Raw genomic sequence first — 23,527 nt, 5'->3', positions numbered from 1 at the left:
GGAAACTGTTATCATCATAATAGATAGCATTTATAAGGTGTTCACACGTGATTTCAGTTAATCCTCACAACAGCACCAGGAGGTATGTACTATTATTATATTACTAATATTATCTCCATTTTTTCTTCCCTCATCCCCCCACTTAGAGATGAGTATCATTAGATACAAATAGGTATGTGTGTGTGTGTGTGTGTGTGTGTGTGTGTGTGTGTGTGTGTGTGTGTGGGTGTGGGTGTGTGGGTGTGGGTGTGTCAAATTGTTCTATAACATACTTCTATTTATCCATTCTTTCTCTAGATGCAGACAGTGTCTTTCTTCATGTGTCCTTTATAGTTAATCTGGGTATTTATAATAGACAAGGTAACTTGTTTACTCAAAGTCGTTCTTAAAACAGCATCGCTACTATTGCATACAGTGTTCTCTTGGTTTTGTTCATTTCCTTCTTCATCATTTCCTGCAAGTCTTTCTATGTTTTTCTAAAATGACCGAGCTCTTCATTTCTTACACCACAGTAGTCTTCCATCACAGTCATAGACCACACGTTGTAGCTCATTTTACAGATGAGGCAAACAGTGACTTGCCCAAGATCATACGGCTAATAAGTGTATCTGAGGTCACATTTGAACTCAGATCCTCAAGCCTCCGGAGCTGGTACTCTCTCCACTACGCCACCTAGCTGCCCCTCTACTTTTAAAAAGTCTTTTCTTGTTCCAGTGTCTCCCATTACAACCTGTGTCACAGGACTTCAGAGCCTTTCTGTGTTAGATTGAGAGAAATGTCATTCACAACACCACCTAATTAGGACAGAACAGACATTGCTCTCTATGTCCTTTCCAGCAGCCTTCCCACCCTGGAGATGCCTCCCCATGTTGAGTTCTAATGAGTGGAGGCCCTAGCCTGGAGGAGCCCCACCTATGATTACTCTCATTCTCTGGACTTCTCTACCCCACTGGTATCTTTACCCTCCATGGGTATCTTTACAACACCCCCCTCCACCTGCCCTGCCTCTTCCAGCTTTTCTGTCATTTTCTCCCATTAGAAGGTGTGCTTTTTGAGTGTAGATACTCTTATTTTCTTTTATTTGTATCACTAGTGCTTACCACAGTACCTGGCTCAAAGTAAGCATTTCAATCTTCTCTGTCTCTCTCTGTCTCTGTCTCTGTCTCTCTGTCTCTCTCTCTCTCTGTCTCTCTCTGTCTCTGTCTCTCTCTCTCTCCCTCCCTCCCTCTTGCCCTGCCTCCTCTTCCTCTTTCTCCTCCATTCTGTGTGTGTGTGTATAGTACACACATATGTGTCTTCATCATCACCTTCTCCTCTGATAGTGACCTACATTGTAACCCAATATATGCAAAGCTTTGCTTCATAGAAGTTTACTGCCCTGCCCTTCATGGAATCATAGATTTAGCACTGGGAGGGAAATTAGAGGTCATCTAGTCCAACCTCCACATTACACAGAGAAGAAAACTGAGGCCCAGAGAGGTTGTGACTTGTCCAAGGTGACACAGGTAGTAAGTATAAAAGATATGATTTGAATCCAGCTCCTCTGACTCCAGTCCATGTGCTTTTTCTGTTGGGCTTTTCATCAATCAATCAATAGACATTTATTAAGCACTTACTATGTGTCAAGCATTGAACTCAAGGGCTAGGGAAACAAAAAGAGGCAAAAGACTGTCCATGTCTTCAAGAAGCTTACAGACTAATGGGGGAGACAATAGGCAAACGAATATGTACCCTGTGACACAGGATAAATAAGAAATAACAGAGGGAAGGCACTAGAATGAAGGGGGGGGGTGTTGAAGAAGGCTTCCTGTAAAAGGTAGGATTTTATTTGGGACTTGGAGGAATCCAGGGAGTTCAGTAGTCAGAGCAGAGTAGGAAGAGAATGTTCCAGGCATGGGGGGGGAGGGACATCCAGAGAAAATGCTGGACTGGAGAGATGGAGTGCCTTGTTCACAGATCAGCCCATCAGTACATAGGAGAGAGTAAGGTATTAGAAGGGCTCTGAATGGTAAACAGAGCACTTTGTATTTGCTCAGCAGTCTTAGTGCCAGACAGAGAGGACTCATGAAATTCTGAGAACTCTTAGTGTTTCTCTTAATTCCACAAGGGGTCATTTGAGAACTGTCTGCCTTTACTCCCTGGGCACACACTCCCCCGGCCTTTATTATATTCTACAGGAAGTCTGTCTTCCTTTTTGGTGATGGTCATAACGCCTCACTCCTTCAAGGACTGGTCTGAAACAAACAAGGATTTAGGACTATGGGGATGGAGAAAATTTGATTGTGCTTCCTGTACAATCTGCTGCTCTGCAGGTGGCCGCCTCTGCTTAGTGATTTAGAAGAGCCAAATCAGAGAACAGCTCCCAATGCTGCTCAGTGGTGGCCCATGTCACAGAGTTGTCTGGCACCACAGCAGAAGTGATGAAACACCTCAGCAACTTACAGCTGTGCCCTCCCCACCTCCCCTATTAAATCCTCTCAATCCATTCTCTCTGCCCTGAAACCAATTTGAGCTTCTTGCTAGTGAAAGAGCTACATGGTTAGATTTTTAAGATTTCCCTACCTCCAAGACTATTGCTCTTTCAGATGTCATACCAATGAATTTTTGGATGTGCTGAACACAGTTCTGGGGATCCATAGCCTCCGGATGGCTTACCAGGAAAACTGGGCATTATCATAGCTCCCCTGGAATGGGGGAAGCATTTGTAGTTATCGGCGAATGAGGCCATCTTCTGGCTGGTAGCTGTGAACCAAGGGAAGAATGAAGTAGAAATTTAACCAATAATTCAGTTTTCTAAATCAAAGCAGACCACTCCCTGGATGTTGGCCTCTGTTCTATCTTTCTGGAATTACAAAGAGCTCATTAAAGACAGGTAGCACTGTGTTTTCTTCTCAGTTCAGGCATTTTAAGAAAGGTCTATTTAACCAAACTGGGACTTTGTTTAGGCTTTGATCACAGAATACAGGGAACTCCCCTGATTATTTTGAAGTGTTTCAGGTTGGCTGCAATTGGGGCCGGGGGCGGGGGGAGGTGGGGAGAGAGAATTGGGGTATATTGTTGACAGCTAACTTTTATGGATAAGGAGGCCTAGAAAATTCTGTAAGGTTGTCCCCAGATCCAGATCCTCAGATACAAAATCCAATGAATACTTTTAACAAACAGTACATTTGCTAGGCAAAGACAAAAGCCCTTGAGCACCTAGGAGTTTACATTTTTCCTCCTTATCTGCAAAATAAGATTACCCTGATAGGCTAGCAATGGAGGAGAGTCAGACAAAAAACTCAGGGAGAGGTACCTGTAGGACCAGTAGCTAAAAAAAAAAAAGGCATAAATTCACCAAAGAAGATAAATCAAGGACATTAATTCTGGCCACAGAGACCCTTCTGATCCAAGGAGAATATAGGTCCTTGAGGGAATCCTAACCCTGCCTATTCCTTAGGACAGACAGGTCCTTGGGGGTCTCCAAGTCCCTTCAGGAAGCTGGTTGGAAAAACAATTTTTGAATAAAGGCATGAGAACCAAATCATGGATGAGAGGTGCAGAATGAGTCATACATACACCGCCCCCCCCCTCCACGCACTCACACACAGAGTTAGACTGGTCCATTTGTGTTATTGCCTTTTATTTAAATGTACTTCTTTGTTAGAAAAATAAAGGAGGATTGGGTCATTGGGAAGGTACCTTAGTGTTTTAAAAAATATCAATAAAACATTTTTAGATTAATTAATCTAAATTAATTCTGTGAAAGAATAGTCAAACCCCTCATACACTGCTTGTGCAGAACAATCAATCAGAAATGAATTTATTAAGCACTGTGTACTGGGTCAGACAATTTATGTGCCATCGAAACAAAGACAGAAATAAAATAGGTCCCTCCCTCAATGAGGTTACAGTTTACTACTAGGGGAGACAAGACTTACTCTTCTTGTTGTTCAGTTGTATCCAACTCTTTGTGACCACATTTGGGATTTTCTTGGCAAAGATCGGCATCTTTTCTAGCTCACTTTACAGATGAGGGATCTGAGGCACACAGGCATAAGTGACGTACTTGCCTAGGGTCACACACTAGAAGTGTCTGAGGTCATATCTGAATTCAAGTCTTCCTGACTCCAGGCCCAGCACTCTACCCACTTCACCACCTAGCTCTCCCTACACAAAATGAATACAAAGTAACTTTTAGGTTGGAGCTGAGAGATCAGTTAAGGGCTCTGGGTTCTAAAAGATCTACAAACTTGCTGATTTCTCATGACCTTTTGTTTCCCTCCTCATCCCCCTACCTCTTCCCAACAAAGACAAAACCAACAACTGTGTCAGTTCCTCTGGGCTATAGTATCATAGTAAAGTATGGGGACAGTGTGCTGCCTTCTCTCCACCCTTCATCTCTTGGCTACAGTTGCTGGGCTTAGTGCAAACTTTGCATGGATCTCAGTTTTACTTATCCCTCCCCTTCTTGGATAGTCAAATCCTGCACTTAACCGTGGGAGGCTTTTTTGAACTCTACCTGCACTCCCCGGGCCTCCATTTTTTCCTCTATAAAATAGAAAGGCACATAGCTTGACAACCCATGGGCATTGCCCTGACCAAGCATGGCTCCAAGAAAGTGTGTGGAACAGTCGGCCTGGGTTGACGTGTTGCTTAGCTTTTCTGAACTGTTTCTCCCTCTCCTCCCCACTTTAAAATCTTTTGTTACCAGGGATGAAGGTTATATAAACACAAAAGACGTAAATAAATCAAGTGAGACGGTGCCTGGCAAATCTGTTGTTCCGTTGTGTCCGCCTCTTTGCGCCCCACTGGACCACACTGTCCATAGGGTTTTCTTGGCAATATTGCCGGAGTGGTTTGCTATTTCCTTCTCCAGTGGATTAAGGCAAACAGGTTAAGTGACTTGTCCAGGGTCACACAACACAGCTTGTGAGAATCGTAGGTCAATTCGAACTGAAGTCTTCCTGACTCCAGGATCTCCAAATATACCTCCCACATAATAGATATTGTGACTCACATTAGGAACGCTTCCCTTTTCTCTCTCACACTCTGCTGTGAAATATCAGATGTAGGATTGGAACTCGGATCTTCTTGACTTCTTGTGCAGATTCTACCCACCGTGCCACCTCAGTGCCTCATTTAGAGTTGTCGGAGTCCTAGGTATTATCTAGGACTAGATTCTCGCCCATCCTTATTTTACAGGGAAGGAGATTTTGCCTCAGAAAGACTAGGCAACTTGCCATAGGTCAATACAACCTGAGACTGGAATTGTGAGGAAACCATGTGGTAGATTGTATAGCATCAGAGGAATCTGAGGATGAGGCATGTGGTGGGAGCGGTCACTCCAGCTCCGTAAGGAGGGAAGAAGTGGGGGTGTGCGGGGGAGGTACAGGATGGAGGGGCAGTCTGATAGGGTAAAAAGATTGGATTTGGAGTTGCAAGACGTTGAGTGAGGGACACCCCCCTCTCAGGTTCCTCAAGTGCAGCATGAGGGGCTCGGACTCACTGCAGTTCTGAGCTTAGGGTTCATTAAGTTTGTTTCTTTTAATGTCAGTCACGTCCATATAAAGGGTTTCCTTTGTAACTTTATGTGTTTCATTTTGTGCATTCAGAAAGGGTAGGGGGCCAAAAGGCTAAAAACCCTCCCGGAGCGGAGGATGCCGAGGGAGGCGCCCCAGGGCTAGACTCTGCCCCGGGCTTTTAAGAGGCAAAGTCTGAAGCGGTGCGGGTCCCCAGGCGAGCCCCGGAGCTTGAGCGGGGCCCGGGCCGGAGTGGGGGACCAGGGTCGGGAGGGAGGCGGGGGGACGCTGAGTCAGCAGCCCTGGCAACGTGACCTGACAGTCATATGACTTTGGCCCTCGGGGAGGAGCTGCCCCGCTGAGTCTCCGGAGTGGCAGGAGCTCGGGAAGAGTAAGTGCGGCGCGCTGGGTGCGGGTGCGGGCTGCGGGGAGGCGAGGGCGTGCGCGGCCGCCAGCCCGGGGCTGCTGCCGCGGGGGCGCGGGGGGCGTGCGGGGCGTGCAGCCCCAGCCTCGGCCGGGGGAGCGCCTGCCCTCCCGCAGCCCCCGGGGACGGGCACTGCCCCGGAGCTGACCCGGGAAGAACCGGGTATTCCGCTGCTGCTTCTGGCCCCACACTGAAGGAGAAGCAAGCATCCCTTCTTACGTGCCTTCTGTCTACCAGCACTTATTAAGCGCCGATTGTGCCCCTGGTGGGGTAGTGGATAGTGTCGGTCCTGGAGTCAGGAGGACCCGAGTTCAAATTCGGCGTCGGACACTCCGCTAGCCGAGTGACCCTAGGCAAGGCACTTAGTAAGCCTGTTTGCCTCCCTTTTCTCCTCTGCAAAATGAGTTGGACAAGAAATGGCACACCGCTTCGGTATCTTTGCCGAGAAAACCCCAAATTGAGGTCAGGGAGAGTCGGCCACGACTGAAGGACAGAGGTGCCAGGCACTGTGCTCAGCATGGAGATGCAGGAAAAATGCCTTGCCCGTTGTAATAACGTTGTCCGTTTGTTCAGCCTTTTCAGTTTAATTCCTGTTATCGCAGGAATTGCTTTACGTGACTCATACGACAAATGTTATAATCTTTTGGACCTTGAGTCACATAATCAAAGATTTGAGCTGTTAAAAATCTAGGTTTGAATCTTAGGGTCCTCTCATTTAACAGGTGAGGAGCCTGGGCCCAGAGAGAGGATTTGCATGAGGTCACAAAGATTGCAAAGAGCTGTTTTGGTTGTTCTTCCAAGTCTGACTCTTCATTCCCCTATTTAGGGTTTTCTTGGCAGAGATACTAAAGCAGTTTGCCATTTCCTTCATTTTACAGATGAAGAAACTGAAGCAAACAGGGTTAAGTGACTTGCCCAGGGTCACACAGCCAGTAAGTGTCTGAGGCCACATTTGAACTCAGGAAGATGAATCTTCCTGACTCCAGGCCCATGTATTAGATATCTGTAAAGAGCAGAGCCAGGATTTTAAAGTGCTTTGTTCTAACTCCAAATCCCACTAAAACTCCACGCTATCCCTTGCTCTAAAATTTGAACTTGGTACTGCCAGCCCAGTTCCCCATGAAAATCACCTGCAAGTGAGGTTAGAATGGGATACTGGATTTAGAATCAGGAGTGGAGGATCTTAGTATACTGCATACTACAATAACTGTGAAATGAACCTTTTTTCCTACACAGAGACTTTTAAGAGTTAGAGAATCTTGGAACTTGTAAAAGTTCCAAATTCATGCATATCTACCCTAAAAAATTGGGCAAGTGATCATCTGTAGGATGACCTTATGATCCTTGAGGCAGGGACCACTTCATTTTTATCTTTGTACACCCAACACCTGAGCACAGTGCCCAACACATACTAAGTGCTTAATAATGCTTGTTGGTTAATTGACTGATCTAGTCTCTGCTTAGATATACCTCTTGTCTGGAAGCTCACTTACCAGGGACAGCTTGTTTCATTGTAGGATAACTCTTAACTGTTGGAAAGTTCTTCCTGTTCAGTGTCTCCCATGTAAGCATATGTTGCCTCATTCATTTCAAAAGCTCTGATTTTCTTTGGTCCATAGATCAAATGAAATGAGATATGGGAATACTATTTCCATGCCAGCTATTATTATTTTCTATTATTCCCATCCTCAACCAATTGTCTCCTGGGCCCTTTGTCTCCACCACTAGGTGACAGGTGATGGGGATTGCTAGGATGGGCTTCTTAGATGTGTGGATGAACATTTGGGGTGGGGTAGGATGGTGAAAACTCCTGGCAGCAGGGTGAGAGAGTTGTAGTAGACAGCCCAGAGCTCCCTGGGGCTTCCTTGTTGGCCCTTCTAAGAGGGAGCACTTGCTTCAGCTGTCTCTTTTTCCTTATAAATTCCCATACAGGACACAATGAAACTTATAATCCTAGATGATTTCGTTCAGGCCTGTGAATGGGCCGCCAAATACATCAGAAACAGAATTATCCAGTTTCAACCAGGCCCTGACAGGTATTTCACCCTGGGGCTTCCTACAGGTAGGTAATGGGGCTCTTTTGAGGGGTGTGGCAGGATGGTAGAAATGGGGAGGAAGAGGTACCTGGAAGTGTACCTGGAACTCCAGGTAGCAAAAGGGTTTGGGGTTCCTTGTGTAGCATTTCTTATGCTGCAGAGATTCTCAAAGCACTCATGGTTATGGGGAGGAACTTCCACAGCTCATCAACCCACCTCTGCCTCCAGACATGACACCTTTTAAACGATTCCAGAAAAACAACTCTTCATTTGTTGCTTTTCAGTTTGGTATCATTTCTGGGGTTAGAAGTAACTTTTGATAGAGCTTAGCTATCTAAACTAAACTTAAAACTAAAAAGTTATACGAAACAGATTAGCTTCCCTTAGGAATATAAGAGCCCATGTTCAAGACACATTCTTTTCTCCTCCCAGTCATGTGGTGCTCCTTTACCCCCACAACTTTTCCTCAGATTATTGATCTAGATTAAAATTGCTGAGAAACTATTGGGGAAGCTATAAAACTATCTGTTGGGGCTCCTTAGACCTCCTCTTTGTTGTACTCTTTTGGGGTCATGAAGTATGGTAGAAGAAAGTTTTAATTTATGTAAGCACTAAGCTCTTTATTTAAAAATACAGAAAACTAAGCTTTTTACTTTTGGCAGCCACTTTCTCAAGAAATAGAGGGAAACAGGACAGGTCCCTGAAGTGGCAATTCATTTGAATTCATTGGACATAAACAGGAAGGGAGGCGGGGAGCCATCCCCCAGCAGGCCACAGATGTGCCAGAGCAGCAGGAACTAGGTTGGGGTAGCCAGGAGATAAGTGGAGGCACTTTGAGCAGACACCACCATTACCAGGACAACAGAGCAGTTTACTTATTGGAATTCAGACTGGGTTGGTGCAGGACTGAGTTTTTGTAGCTGCAGCATTTCATAACTTTTAATTAATTCTTCCTTCTAACCTAGAATACTTCTCCCCTTTTAGCTCATTCCCTCCTGCCCTGTTTTCTTTGCAGATGGGAAGCAGTTATTTACTGCTTTGTCTGGAATCCTGCTAAATAGAAAAGCAAACATGACCCACTTGGACTAGTCAAGAGACTAATAATGTTGTTTTTGTATTAGTGTAGTAGGTTGGGTGCTAGACTCAGTAAGGAAGACCTGGGTTCTAATCCTACTTTAGATATGTACTAGCTGAGTGACTCTGGGTAAGTCACTGAACCTCTGAGCCTTAGTTTTCTCAAAAGAAAAAAGGAGATAATAAATTGCACCTATCTCAAGATTTGTTGTGAGGATGAAAGAAGGTGGGCAAAGTGCTTGGCAAACCTTAAAGTGCTATATAAGTGTGAACTGTAATTATTTATCCAGAGAGGATTATGTAAAATTACTGACTTGCTAGACATATGGCTTGGGCACTGAATTATTTTTCTTAGAGTGAGGATGGATTTTATATTGAGCCATTTCTGTTCTTACCTGGTTTCCCTTGCATTTGTGAGACAGAAACTTTCCTTGTCCACAAGGACATCAGGTCTTTGAACTTGGCTTCCAAGTAGCTTGGTGTTCTAACCATGGAGAAGAGACTATTATGGTCTTGTTCAAGAAGCTGGGCCATTATCAACATTATCATCACATGGAGGTCAGCAGATGTCTTCTGTGGGCACCAGCTCTGTAGGTCATGACTGGTCATAGGCCCAATCTTCTGGAGTGATGAGCATTGCCTTCTCTCTCAGAAGCCTCAGAGTCATTAGAGCTGATGATCAAAGGCTATAGAGTTGGGGCGGTGACTCTCTTAAGGAACAAGGGCAGTGGGAGGGTCTGAATCTCCCTGGAGCCCAAAAAACCTATGCAAACAATCCCTTGTCAAGAGAAACTAGACAGTAACTACCTATAGACGGCTTATGGTCTAGTGGGGGAAAAGACAATATAAGAATGTGTTAAATTGTGATACATAATCCCACCATAAATATGTATGAGATAAACTCAAAGGCAGTCAGAGAAAGAAAGGTTCAGGGTGGGCCAGAGTTGGCTGAATTCCAACTTCCACTAGAGATTTTCTAGTAGGGAAGACAAAGGAGGCAAGAATTCCCCCTAATCAGACTTTCTGGAAAGATAAAGAGGTAGTTGGAAAGAGGAGAATAGAGCTTTCGATCTGACCTGGGATAGATAGGCCTGATCCTAAGAAGAGGCCTCTTTAGGGTCACTGTTTTGGCTTCTGGGCAATGCTAACAAACCCCTAGACCTCACTGACTTCCCTTTCTTCTAGGGAGCACTCCTCTTCAGTGCTACAAGAAGCTGATTGAATATTGTAAGAATGGGGACCTCTCCTTCGCTTACGTGAAGACATTTAACATGGACGAGTATGTGGGTGAGTGCATTTTTAAGGGCCTACAGAGGGAAGATGTTATCTGAGACAAGGGCAATTTTCTGAACCTGACGTGGGGCTCCCAGGATGAATGAATGGGGCCTTTCAGTCACGTGAATGATTAGTAGGGCAGGGGAGATAATGGGGGCTCAAGGCCTAGGCTTGCTAATTAGCTTACAGCACAGTGCCCGCCACTGAACTTTGTGCTCTCTATCTCTGGAATGAATGATTGCAGAGAAATTCATGGTAGGATGTGTCTCTCCTGGTGTCAGTATTTAGCCACCATCCCTTTTCTTATTCTGTCCTTCTCCTTTAACACTTTTTCCAGTCTGCTGGGGAGAGTGGGCCCTGTTTTGTTTACCCTGCCACGTAAAATACTGTACCAACTCCCTTTCTGTTTTTGATGAATTTACTTTGACATTTCTTTGGTTCTTTATATATTTGTTGTTGTATCTTTACTTTGCTGACCAAAGAAATCTCATCTTGGAAGTCTGATTGCTATCTTTAGCATAGTGAGCTGTGGGGTGCACAGGACATACAGGGGCAAAGATTTAGCTTCGCACTCGAAATACTCCCAATTTAACCTGCAATTTTCTTAGCGAGCTTCTTGTAGAAGAATTCAAAAGCATTCTTAAGGATATCAAAAGGTAGTGATATCCTTTGTTTTCCTTCATTTCCCTCCCTCTCCCACCCCCCACCAAGCCCTGTGGGAAAGATGGGGAGAAGGGAAGGAGATACAGGAAAACTTAGGAGGGAGGGGGGAGAGAGACAGACAGATTGCACGGAATTTGCAGGTGGGATGCCACTATACGCGATCTGTCTCCTGTGGCTGAGGGATAGCTTCCCTTATGTTTGGTTAACTTTTCCAGGTTGGCCATAGGGTGTCTGGTAAATAGCAGTGGTGACTAAAACTTTCTGCTTCAGACATTTATCCTTCAGGAGTATGTAGAACAGGGATCTTTAACCTGGGGTCCATGAACTTGATTTTAAAAAGTATTACAAAAACTGTATTTCAGTGTGATTGGTTTGCTTTGTAATCCTATGTAGTTATCACAGGCATTTAAAAACATTATTCTGAAAAAGTCCATGAGCTTCACCAAACTTCCAAGGGGCCCATGACACAAAAAAGATTAAGACCTCTGATGTCAAGAGTGGATGTGGTCTGACCAGGGAAGAGAATAGGGGGCTATCACCTTCCTAATCTTGGACATTATACTACCTTAATGTAGCCTAAGATTTCATTAGCTGATTTGGCTACCATTGAGCTAACAGGCCACTAGAACCCCCAGATCTTTTTAAAAAAAAAAACCAACCAAACTTTCCCCATCACTTCTGCAGTATAATGTTTAATTTTGGATCCCACTTTTTAGGAATGCTTTGCTGCCCCATTTATCAACCTCAGTTCCTGTGATATTCGCCTTTACTCTATCTCAACTATACACATCACTCATCATCTCCCACAAGTGTTCTACCTCCACAATCCCAAACTCTGAAATTTCTTTATCTGACCATAACCTTTTCTTTCCATTTTTTACCCTGTACCTTACTGCTCTCCTAAATCTACTTTGTTTCCTCTTTACAACTTCTAGTCATTTCAGCCCTTTTCCTAGGCTTGACTTTATTCTTTTCAAAATCTTAACTCTAGTTAACTGCTCCACTTTGCACGGTCTTCTATCCTTGAATCCTTTGCACCATCATTCTGTTCAGTGTCCAGCACTCTACCAATGTGACATTCCATATCCTTTTATCATTCCTACCCTCTCCCTAATTTTCTTGAAATATATTTGTGGCATCTTTTTTTTTTTTTTACATTGCCTAGATTTTTCTGTTTCCTATAGCCCTCCAAAATCATCCCTTATGCAAAATAATTTAAAAAGAGGGAAAAAAAGAATTCAGCAAAACTTACCAGCACATTAAAAAACACATCATGTTATATGCAGCGTTCTACAAATGCAGATCTCAACCTCTGCAAAGGAGTAGAAAGAGGAGTTTTGGTCATGTGTCTTCTTTATAATTTCAAAATATTTAGTTTCAGTTGTTTTGGAGTGGTTGTTCTTATTTACGTTGTAGTATATATTGTTTTCCTGGTTCTGCTTACTTCACTTTCACTTTGCATCAGTTCATGTAAGTCTTTCCATGCTTTTCTGTATTTGTCATTTCTTACAGAACAATAATATCCCCTTCCATTCATGTGTGCCCAGTGGACTTGGATACAATAGACTTTGTTTCCAGGTCTTTGCTACCACACACACACACATACACACACACAAAGGCTGCCATAAATATTAGTGTTTATGGAACTTTTTTGTTTGTTTGTTTATCACTTACCTCCCTGGGGCTATGCCTGCCATTGGGATGACCAGGTCATATCTCTCCTTAATTTTCATCCTCTGCCTCTCTGCTGGCTTCTTGTCTGCTACCTACAAATATGCCCAGATCTCTCCTGTTCCTAAAAAACAAAAAACAACTCTTCATGTGACCCCATTATCCCTTAAGCTATTATCATATTTATTTTTGTCTCTCATGGCCTATTTTCCACTTACTTTTTGACTCCTTGCAGTGGCTTCTGTCTCTACCACTTGCCTAAAATTTCTTTCCCCAGGGTTATCAATGATCACCTTTATTGCTAAATCCAGTGGTTTTTACTCAGTCCTCTTCCTCTCTGTGGTATCCTCTACAGTGGTTGGTAGTGGGGACCTCTCGGGCCCTACCTGTTGGATAGTCTTTCTTCCCTGGATTTTCATTTCTGTGAAGAGGACTCCAAAATCTACATACCAGCCTTCACATCTTTCCTTTTCCTATCCCACATCTTTAGCTACCTTCTGGACATCTGTGCCTGGATGTCCCATGAGCACATCTCAAACTCAGCCTGTTTAAAACAGAATGTATAGCGTTTCCCTAAACCCATCCTCCTCCTAACTTCCTTGTTTCTTTTTAAGGCATCACCATTCATTCAGCTACCCAGATGTGCTACTTCAGAGTAATCTTGAGCTCTTCTCTTTTCCTCCACCTCGTTGTCAGATCTTATCATTTATACCTTCCTTAATCTTTCTTGGCATTCATCTCCTTCTCTCCATTCACAGCAAAGCTGCCATAATAATTCAGGCCCTCAGTGATTCTTACCTGAACTACTGCAGTCCATACCCTCCTAACTACGCTGCTTACATCCAGTCTCTCCTTTTTCTAAAACCCTCCACAAAGTGATATTGCTAAAGGTAGCACAAGCCTGACCATGTCATCCTCCCTGCTCAGGAAACTTCACTGGCTCCCATTTCCCTCTAAAATATAGTAAAATTTCCTCTGGTGTTTAAAGCCCTTAACAGTCTGGCACTAGCACTACTCCCTTTCACATACAACATGCTGATACACATAGACAACATCCTGTACCTTTGCTTAGCCTATCCCCATCAGTGGACACATTCATTTTTCTTCTTGGAAAGCTCATTCTCTTCAAGGTTCACCTCAAATTCCACTTCAAGGAACCTTTCCTGATTTTCTTATTGTTAATATTTTTCCCGAGGCTTTCCCCCACCCCCAATTGTGTGTGTGTGTGTGTGTGTGTGTGTGTGTGTGTGTGCGTGTGCGTGTGTTTACTTTGTATTGATCTAATGTTTGCTTATTTCTGAACACATAGAATATAAGTCCCCGCTGAGGACAAGGACCCTCTTTTGTAACTGTATTCTGTGTAGCAATGCCTGGCACATAGTAGGCACTTATAAAATGCTTGTTGATTTATCAGTGGATATTGAGAAATCTGAAGGCAAACAGCAGGAGGGTGAAAAGATAAGAGACATGCCATATGGGGATGGCTTGAAGGAATTTGGTTTAGTCTGTAGAAGAGAAGCCTTGAGGAGGCACATGATGCCTGTCTTCAGATATCTAAAAGTTGTCTCATGAAAGGGGTTTAAATTTCTTCTTCTTGGCCCAGAGGGCAGATCTAAAAGCAATGGGTGGAAGCTGCAAAGAAGCAGATTTAGGCTCAACAAAGAACATTTATAACAATGGAAAGCTTTCCAGAAATGGAATGGGTTGCCTCAGGAGGTGCTGGGCTTCTCTTCCTGAGCTGTAGAAAGGATTCTTTGTCAACTGTAGGTTGAATCAGATGAGGTTGCTTCCAACTCCCAGTTGCTACTGCCTTCCCCATCATACATTTACCTTGTGGTGTTTCTCCTGGTAGAATATAGGCTTCTTAAGGGTAGCTCCAGTACCTAACCCACAGTAAGCTCTTAATAAGTATCTGTTGATTGATTGACTTGGTTCTATGAGATGTCCTGTCAATTATTGTGGGGGAAGGAGAGGAAGGTAATAGTGGTTCTGTGGTTCTTTAGGCCTCCCACGTAACCACCCTGAGAGCTACCACTCCTTCATGTGGAACAACTTCTTCAAGCACATTGACATTTCCCCTCAAAACGTCTTTATCCTGGATGGGAATGCAGCTGATCTGCAGGCAGAATGTGATGCTTTTGAAAAGAAGATCAAGGAGTCTGGAGGCATTGAGCTTTTTGTTGGAGGTGAGCTCAGACTTGATAACTCCTCTGTTGTAAGTATTCAAGAGGAGGGGAAAGCAGAGGTCCTGTCCTACAGTCTAGTTAGAAAAAAGGTTGCTTCGATTCCTGCTTCCTGGGCTGGGCCCTAACTCATTTCTTGCTTTCCCACTCCACTCCTCTGACATTAAAATTTACCCATCTTTTTGTTGTCCTGCTTCGTACTAGAATTAATAAAAAGGACATTATGGTGGGAAGTCATATGGCATGGACACTCTACTGTGTAATATTGGGCATATCACTTCTCCGAAGGCCTGAGTTCCCCTATTTATAAATTAAGGGAGCTGGATTTAGTAGGTGATCTTAAGGTCCCTCCTAGATGAAATAGTCATTGAATAAATCCAATGAAACAATTCATTGGCTACAGTATTTTACGTCCAGACTGTTCTCTCTTTGAGAGCAAAACAGTCCAGAGGAAAAAGCAGTGGATTTGGAGTCAGAAGACCTGGGTTCAGACCCTGGCAGTAGTACCTCCATTACTGCAACATTGAGCAAGTCATTTGACTGCTTGGGGCTTCAGTTTCCATATCTATAAAATGAGAAGTTTGGATTAGATTACCTATGATAAAATCCCATGAATTTATATAAATTCCATAGGTTTACTCCCAGCTATGTATAGTAAGAACAGAAAGAATTAGTTTATTTGGTGAAGAAGGTGATGATGTCAGACTTCCCTCACCACCAGACTCCTGAGCTTAATTAATTAGTGTGGTAGTTCTGGTGTGCTTAAAGGTGTCAGAACAATTTCTCCACCAAATGGGTTTGGGAGCAGGGGAAGAACCTAACTTTTCAGCTCCTAAGTTATGAAGGGATTAGGAAGTGTTTGCCTTTTGGAAAAAATTGTAAGCCTATTGAGGGCACACATAATTTGTCTCCTGGATGCTTTATAACTACCTAACAAGGAGCACAGCATACAAATGGTTGATTAGCTAGGAGCAAAGGATGGCTTAGCTGAATTATTTTTAACGTAGTTAACTTTATGTGTGTGTGCACATATCATATGTTTTGTGTGCTTTTAATAACCAGCATACCTCTTTTTCTCCAGTGTTGTGAACTCTGAGATTCACCTAACAAACTTTATGAACTAGTAAGAGAAAGTAAACTTTTAAAATTATAATCCACAATGGGACAGCCCTGAGCTTACTATATCTGAAAGTTTACTGTGCTAGGCTGAGCTGTCAGTTATATAACCAGGATATATTGTCTTTAGTAATAAAATTGTAGGGTCACATATTTGTATCATGATTTTAACTTTTTTCAAAAGTGATTTTATTATCTTGATCTTCAAACTATACGTGTGAGGTGGCTAGAGAAGGTGGTCTTTCCACTTTAATAGATGAAGAAAGTGAAGCAGAGAGAGACTATAACTTTCCCGAGGTCACCCATAATATAGCTCATTAGCAGAAGAACTTGGACTTGTTTCCCATTGGATCATGTTCTTTTGGTAGCTAATCAATGTGATCTTGATGGTTCAGGGAAATCTCACCTGTTGATAAGGGAACACTGACTTCATGTCATATCTTCCTGGTACCACCTGTTTTCTTTGCAGGTATTGGTCCTGATGGGCACGTTGCCTTCAATGAACCTGGTTCAAGTCTGGCTTCTAGGACCCGAGTGAAGACTCTGGCCGTGGATACCATCATGGCCAATTCTCGGTTCTTCGAAGGAGATCTTTCAAAAGTCCCCACGATGGCTCTGACTGTGGGTGTGGGTACAGTCATGGATGCCAGAGAGGTGAGATGATAATAGAAGGGCCCTGGGTCTCCTTGACATTTCTCTGGGACCCTTGTCCATAGAGCAGAGCTTCTCTTAAGAGAGGAGTATGATTCCTTTTCCTTCCTAATTCAGAATAGTATAAGGCTATCTCTGGGAAGGGTAGCCAACTTATGGGACACTGCCCCTCTGTTTACGTAGTGTTTTGATGTTTCTTTTTCAAGTCAAGGGTGTGTAATTATATGACATGGGATTTAATGTTGGCATGTGAGATGGACCATGCCCAGGGCCCATGACGCTTCTCGTTTTCCTTTTTACCGCATTTCAGGTCTGTATTGGGGGAAGTTTTGTTTCCTTCCAGCAGATACCTGTGTGCCATTGCCTAATGATTGAAGTGGTAAATGTGGGCGGGGCTAATTGGATACAGTTAACCTTCCAAATAGGTATGTTCAGTTTGTTTCAGGATGAAATCTTGTCAGTAGAATCCAGTGTTTGCACTGCAACTGACTTTAAAATTTCAGAGGTGCTTTACTGTAATTCATGATAGATTTTCAATAGGAAGTGGCTTTTTAAACATTTTGATTTTCCAGTTGAGTTGCTCATCTTAGAAGCAAATGTAAAGGAATCATCTCATCCTTTTGCAAGGTGGAAAACTCTTCCTTTCTCTCCCTCCCCATTGTGATTTTAAACTTTGGGTGGGTTCATTTGTTCCTTGAATTAATCGATGATTTTGGCACTGTATTTTTAAACCTCCCCCGAAGTTTGTAAAATATTGGTGCCTTAAAGGCCTTTCTTCTGCCTAGCATTGCAAAAAAAGAAAAAAGTCATAATCTTGATGAAGAGAAGTCTCATCAGGGAACTGGAAAACTTGGTTTCTATCCCAAGTTTATACTACTGCTGGATGGCACAAAGTCACTTCAGCTACTGCTATCTTGGTTTTCTTATTTTAAAGACAGGCATAATAGCCTCTACTTAGAGCCATATGTAAGAATAACTCAAGATGAAAGGCTGTGGGGAGAGAAATCCAAAGTTTTAGGGGCTCTGAACTTAGATTCAGTCATAGAATTTATTTTTTAGCTAGAAGAGTCTCTGGATATCATTTACTCATGATAATTACTTTATGTAAAAAAAACCAATAACAATACTTTATTGAAGGAAAGGAACCCCAAAGCCCCAGTCTTCAAGTTGCCTCTTGCCTCAAGTCCTGAGTTAGATGGTCAGTGTTAACTACTATGTGTTTTTTGGAATTAGAAGTAAAGACTTTGAGAACACATGTGTGTTTATAGAGCTCTGAAGCAGGCACACGTTGCTTGCTTGTCCAGCCCTTTCCCTGAGCCCTCATGTATTTTAGAATCTCAGAGAAGGAAAGCAAAACAGAAGACCCATTTGTCACCCCCTTCTTTGTAGTTTGCCCTTAAAGGGTTTAACTTTCAGCTCTGGTATTTGGACCATGAGGTTTGATTATAAAATTAAAAATTAAATAAAAATTAAAAAAAAATTAAAAATATTTTGCAGGCTTTTTATATGTAAGAAAAGCCAGTTGACTAATCATTTTTTGTTTTTTTTTTGGTAGGCATTAACTAAAGCATCTAATTCCCTACTGGTGACTAGGTTAGGTAATAACCTTTTGGATTTTACAGTTACTCCCTGGATCCCTGTTATGTAGCTTTTTCAGATGGGTAAAAAGTAAGAGTATGCATTTTACAGCTTGGAAAATGGAGGCCTAGGGGATGTTGGAAGCAAGTTTCAGTGTTAGAACTGATCGAAGAGATGTTTATGGCTCAGAAGTGCCTATTGGCCTCTTCACAAGGATGTGTTATAGTAATAGATGACAGTTTTATAGCACTTTTGCAAAGCAATTTATATATATTGATATTATGTATATGAATTCATTTGAGCTTTATTACCATGTGAGGTATTAAAGGTATCATTACCCCCATTTTACAGATAAAGAAACTATTTATATTAACTCAATATATATGTGTATATGTATACATATATATTTACACACACATATATATATCTATATATATATGTATTGACTCATTTGTTCATTACCATGTGAGGTATTAAAGGTATCATTGCTCCTATTTTACGGATGAAAAAACTAAAGCAGAGAACTTGGTCTACTTACAAATGGTCACATAGTGCCAAAGGTGGGATTTGAACCAATGTCTTCCTTACTCCAAATTCACAGAACCACATAGCTGCTAAAGCTAGAAGGACCTTTTACCACCTCCATCTAGTACAATCTATATATATATATAGGAATCTTCTCTACCATTGATCATCCACCATCCCCAAGCCAGACTTCAAGTAAGGTGGAGAGTATCTTATCCACAGTCTCCAGAAGCAACCACTTCCCTCCTCACCTGTCTCTAGCCTTCTTCGAAGCTCTCTGGTGCCACCTTCTCTGTGAATGCCTTTCCTAATCCCAGCATTCCAGCTTCTGTACTGGTATCAGTGGCATAAATATCAAGTAGTTTATTTGCTATTAATGTTCTGAGAGTGGAGAGATTATCCACTCCAATCCAATCTTATATTTGAGCAAACAGGTCCAAGAGAACTGGTTTAGTGACAGGGATGTGGCAAGTTCTTGGGGACCTTGACTTACCTCCCTGTCCAGTGAACTCTCTTAATGCTACATTTGTTTTCCAATCTATAGGTGATGATCTTAATTACGGGTGCCCACAAGGCATTTGCACTGCACAAGGCCATTGAGGAGGGGGTAAGTCACATGTGGACTGTGTCTGCCTTCCAGCAGCACCCCCGTACAATATTTGTGTGTGATGAAGATGCCACACTGGAGCTTAAAGTCAAAACTGTTAAATATTTCAAAGGTGAGAATTAATATGGAATTAAAGAGGGAGAGGAGTGAATTTCACTTTTCCTACTTTGGCTCTTTCAATCTCTGGGTGATATAAATAAGTAAAATCACAACCTCTTAGCAGGACTTGTCCCTCAAGAAGGAAGTTTGACTTCTACAAGGGCTTGGGAGCTAATTGTTTAAGAGAGTGGAGACTTTTTCTTTAAAGAATGGAGAGAATTATAAAGTTAAAATATCCCAAGTATCGTGAATAATAAAAGACTACCATCTAATTCCCAGATTGTGGTAAGGATCCTCAGTTTTTACACTTACACATTGAGGGCCTCACATTGTTAGATAACTACCCAAGGTAAGGCACTGATTAGACTAAGTGCCCTGGGACTTCTCACATGATACAAGGACACTGTGACTTCAGTTTAAGCAAATTGATTATGGGGAAATCCAGATTTATATACACCTTCACCAGAATCCTACAGATGTCTCATCATGGTATGTATCTAAACCTGAGCTCTTTGAAGTCTAGGCTGGTAGAGAGCTGGTGATAATAGTACACTGCAAACTTAATAGCCAGAGAAACAACCAATGAAATCTTCGGCTGCATAAAGAGACTAAATCGAGAATGAGGGAGTTGCTCATTTCTTCAGAACATCTCTGAGCAGAGAAGTCTTCGAGAGATGGGGATTTCTGTTCAGATATAGATTTGATCTGATGGCCCTTCCAATGCTGAGATTTTGTGATTAAGCTGAAAAGACTTTGTTAATATACCTGGTGTGTTTAACATCCTAGTGTGTTTAAAATGACTTCTATAATTTGATAAATTATAAATAAGAAAATTTATGGGATATAACTGTTGCATTGAAGCTTTATTAGAGTCCATGCAACTCCTACCTGAAATGTGTTGGAAGACATTGGAAAAAAAGTTGAGTCTCTGGGGATGGCCTCTGAAAACTATTCTGTGGTGTACCTCATTCTGAGCTAACCATAATTTTTGTTTTTGTTCTTTCGGTAGGGTTGATGAAAGCTCATAACAAGCTAGTGGAACCACTGTACAGTGTGAAAGAAAGAAAATCCAGTCATCCAAGAAAGTAACTTACCCTTGGAGCCAGCTGTCTGATTCCCCAAAGAAATATACAGACTTTGAGGGAACAGGTCTTCAGGGAAAAAAGTTTCATTGATTAAATATTTATATGCCCACTTCAGTGTTTTCTCTGCCTTTAATGAAAATGAGTGTAGGTGGATATTTTGCACTCAGCTGTAAAGGTTGAAGCTTACAGAAATTGGTGTTCTGTGCTGTAACTTGATTTTCTCTCAAGTATGCTATTTCTTGTTTTCTGTTGTCATGTTCTACCTGCTAAATAAGGGAAAGTAGATGTAGAAATGCCCAACAAGAACATTTTTTTACAAATGCACCCAAGGCACAGGGAGACACAAAGTGTGTGAATAGATACTTTGTTTAGAAGAGGTCTCTTTGGTGTGTGTTTGTCCTTCATTGCCAAAGAAGGCCATGCCATCAGAGAAATGATGACATGACTTGCAGTTGACTTTGTTTTGAGTGAGGGAGGGCTGCTGTTCTGGTCTCTTTAGTAACATAAGGAAGGAAGAGTAGTCCTGGGGAAAGTGGACACTTTGGACCTGAACAAGATTAGTGACAGGTGTAGGGGGATGGGGAGGAGTATCTACTTTTCTCTTTTTTTCCCTTGTCTTCTGTCTCTTTCATAGCAGGGCCCCTTAGTATTTAGGATTGGGTTTAATACAATGCTTCATTCTCAAAATTTGTGAGTTCAAGGCTATACCATGTTGGAAAGTCTACCTAGTAAAGTTTGCTCACCCCTATTTAAAATGCCTATGCACTTTGCCATCATGTAATATTCACTCAATAAACATTTACCATCACCCATTATGGATGATATACTAGGCACTGAGGGTGATTACTAAGCTAGATCAGAGGACCTTTCTCCATTAAGGATTAGTCAGTCATATACCCCAGATATATTTTGCTGAAGGTGGGACATTTCATTCTGTTGTCCCTCCTCTAGACAATGGGAACTTCCACTGTTGCTCGTTCCACTACTTTTAGGATGGCCACACTCGTTCCACTCACCCTGTAGCCTTCTTACTATCTAATATTTTATGTGCCTATGACAAGCTGCTGCTGGCTCCATTTTGGGGGGGGGGAGGAGTCTTTGCAAGTGTGATTCAGGTGCCTCTGACAGAACTTTTGAATACTGTGTTTTCTACTTGTACTTCAATTTTAGCTTTTATGTGATTAGTAAAATTCTGTTTTAAACAGATAAATGGACTTGTTTACAATGTGATATTTTCTATTAAGTATGTGATTAGTAAAATTCTGTTATAAACTGATGGATAAATGGACTTATTTCCATCCAATGTGATATTTTCTATTAAATTCGATATTTTCAGATGGAACATGGTGAAGAGTAATGACCTTCTTTCTTAATCCTTCTCTCTTCAAAGATCTGGTTGGCCCACATGTTTGACACTTCTGGCATATGAGAGCTGTTAAGATTTTCTATCAGAAAACCTGAGGTCTTGGGCAAGTCACTGAGCTACTAGGCTTCTCCTCTTCCAGTTCTAAATCCTATGATCTTACTTTCATAACCAATTTAAACTTTATTTTGGAAGGTGTTGGAATAACTTTGTGGTTTTTTGCTTAACAGCTGCAATAACACCAACGAAACTGATAGTCTCCTTTGTTCCTGCATTTAATCTTATTATGTCCATATAACTACCCCTTATTGCAGTCAAAGAAAAATGAAGTTAAGATAATAATTCTGTCTTAATCTTCATATTGTAGATGCTTAAAGTTCATAATCATTAATATTAAAACTACCCTAGGGAAACTTCCATGACTGGTTTTTCTGTCCATAGAGATCTGCTTGTTGATTTTATTAAACTTAGATTCATAAAAGACTGTCTGGCTGTTAAGTCTGAGAGAACAAGATAATGTTATGATTCTCTTGCTCCTAATTTGTTAAAGGCTTTTTTATAACTTGATCTTATTTCATTCTCTGAAGCCCACAGAATTTTGGAGTTCACTGCTTTGTTTACATGGCAAAATAAGCTGTTAATGTTGGTGTAGACTAGATTGTCCTTAAGGCTTGGGCATTCTTCTAACATAATCAGTTGGCATACCTGACATTTTGTGTAGTTGGTGTGTGGATGGGGCATAGTGGGAAAGGGCTGGTCATCAAGCCTGCCTCTGAATGCTTCTGTACACCTAGCAGCATTAAGTTGCAAAGGAGGTTTCCAATGAAATCACAAGTTTAGTTCCTACTCCATATATGTATATACACACACAAGAAGGGGAAAAGGAGAGAGAATATAGGCAGGAAATCAAATGGACTGTCAGCTGATTGCATCACTAGTCCATTTAATTGACTATGTTCTGTCATCCTGCTGTAGTTTGACCACAACACAGATTTGTGCCATCTACTGGTGACACTTGTTAATAAGGACCCAAAATTTTTGGTCATCATTATCATGTGAGTTTAAAATGTATTTAATAACCGTATTAGTCTCAGAATGTGGCTCAGTATCCAGAAATCCTTTTCTACCACTCACATCTCAGGGTCTAAATATGTAACAACTCTACAAACTGGTTTGAAACTTTGTTCTCATGAACTCTAAATGATTTATCTCTGTCTTTATAATACTAAGGATAATAAAATAATCCTAGAAAACCAGATGGAGCCCTGGAAAATACAGGGGTCAGCAGGCAGGTAACTAAGAAGTAAAAACTCAAAATAGCCCATTTGTTTTTCAAGATTTTGGGGTTGGTTTTTTTTGGGGTCAAAACATGATTTATGTTGGACACTCCTGAATTATAACAATTATAACAAATTTAGTATACACAAGGCCAGAAAATAGTGATGACTACCATTTTTAGCTCCTTTCCAAGGGTTAAAGAGGGCCTCAAAATCTGAAATGGGCTTTCTCTAATTTGCTGAACCGAGACACAAATCTGTTTTAGGTGATTCGGTATTTGTGTCTGTTGTCTCTAATCTTGTCCTGTTCAGGGAGAAAAGCTGCTTGAATGGAAGGATAGCCTCAGCTTACAAACCTAGTACACATTTAGCACATTATAACAAATAACAATTACAGTC

At 41.9% G+C, this 23,527-nt stretch overlaps 1 protein-coding gene across 2 annotated transcripts; it reads left to right on the top strand.

Moving 5' to 3' along the window:
* Nucleotides 1-64: 64 nt before the first annotated feature.
* On the top strand, nt 65-21,830 carry GNPDA1 (glucosamine-6-phosphate deaminase 1). 2 transcript variants are annotated; one of them, XM_072630622.1, is made up of 8 exons: nt 65-82; nt 298-360; nt 7,858-7,987; nt 10,221-10,322; nt 14,648-14,830; nt 16,413-16,597; nt 19,242-19,416; nt 20,413-21,830. In XM_072630622.1, the coding sequence occupies exons 3-8, from the start codon at nt 7,864-7,866 to the stop codon at nt 20,490-20,492; spliced, it is 849 nt and encodes a 282-aa protein (XP_072486723.1). In that variant the 5' UTR covers nt 65-82; nt 298-360; nt 7,858-7,863; the 3' UTR covers nt 20,493-21,830. The 2 variants fall into 2 exon arrangements, with proteins under 2 accessions (XP_072486723.1, XP_072486724.1); XM_072630623.1 differs by lacking the exons at nt 65-82; nt 298-360 and adding an exon at nt 4,982-5,892.
* The last annotated feature ends 1,697 nt before the right edge of the window (nt 21,831-23,527 follow it).

Source organism: Notamacropus eugenii, chromosome 1 (assembly GCF_028372415.1).
Source record: "Notamacropus eugenii isolate mMacEug1 chromosome 1, mMacEug1.pri_v2, whole genome shotgun sequence".
Classification (NCBI taxonomy): Eukaryota; Metazoa; Chordata; class Mammalia; order Diprotodontia; family Macropodidae; genus Notamacropus; species Notamacropus eugenii.
This window is presented reverse-complemented; position numbering and strand designations above follow the sequence as displayed.

What these genes read in the sequence shown, in the direction of transcription:
- GNPDA1 (XM_072630622.1), top strand. Translation starts at nt 7,864, where the DNA reads ATGAAACTTATAATCCTAGATGATTTCGTTCAGGCCTGTGAATGGGCC. An exon ending in CATTGAGCTTTTTGTTGGAG is followed by an intron (nt 14,831 to 16,412) that starts GTGAGCTCAGAC and finishes TTTTCTTTGCAG; the next exon opens with GTATTGGTCCTGATGGGCAC. An exon ending in CAGTCATGGATGCCAGAGAG is followed by an intron (nt 16,598 to 19,241) that starts GTGAGATGATAA and finishes TCCAATCTATAG; the next exon opens with GTGATGATCTTAATTACGGG.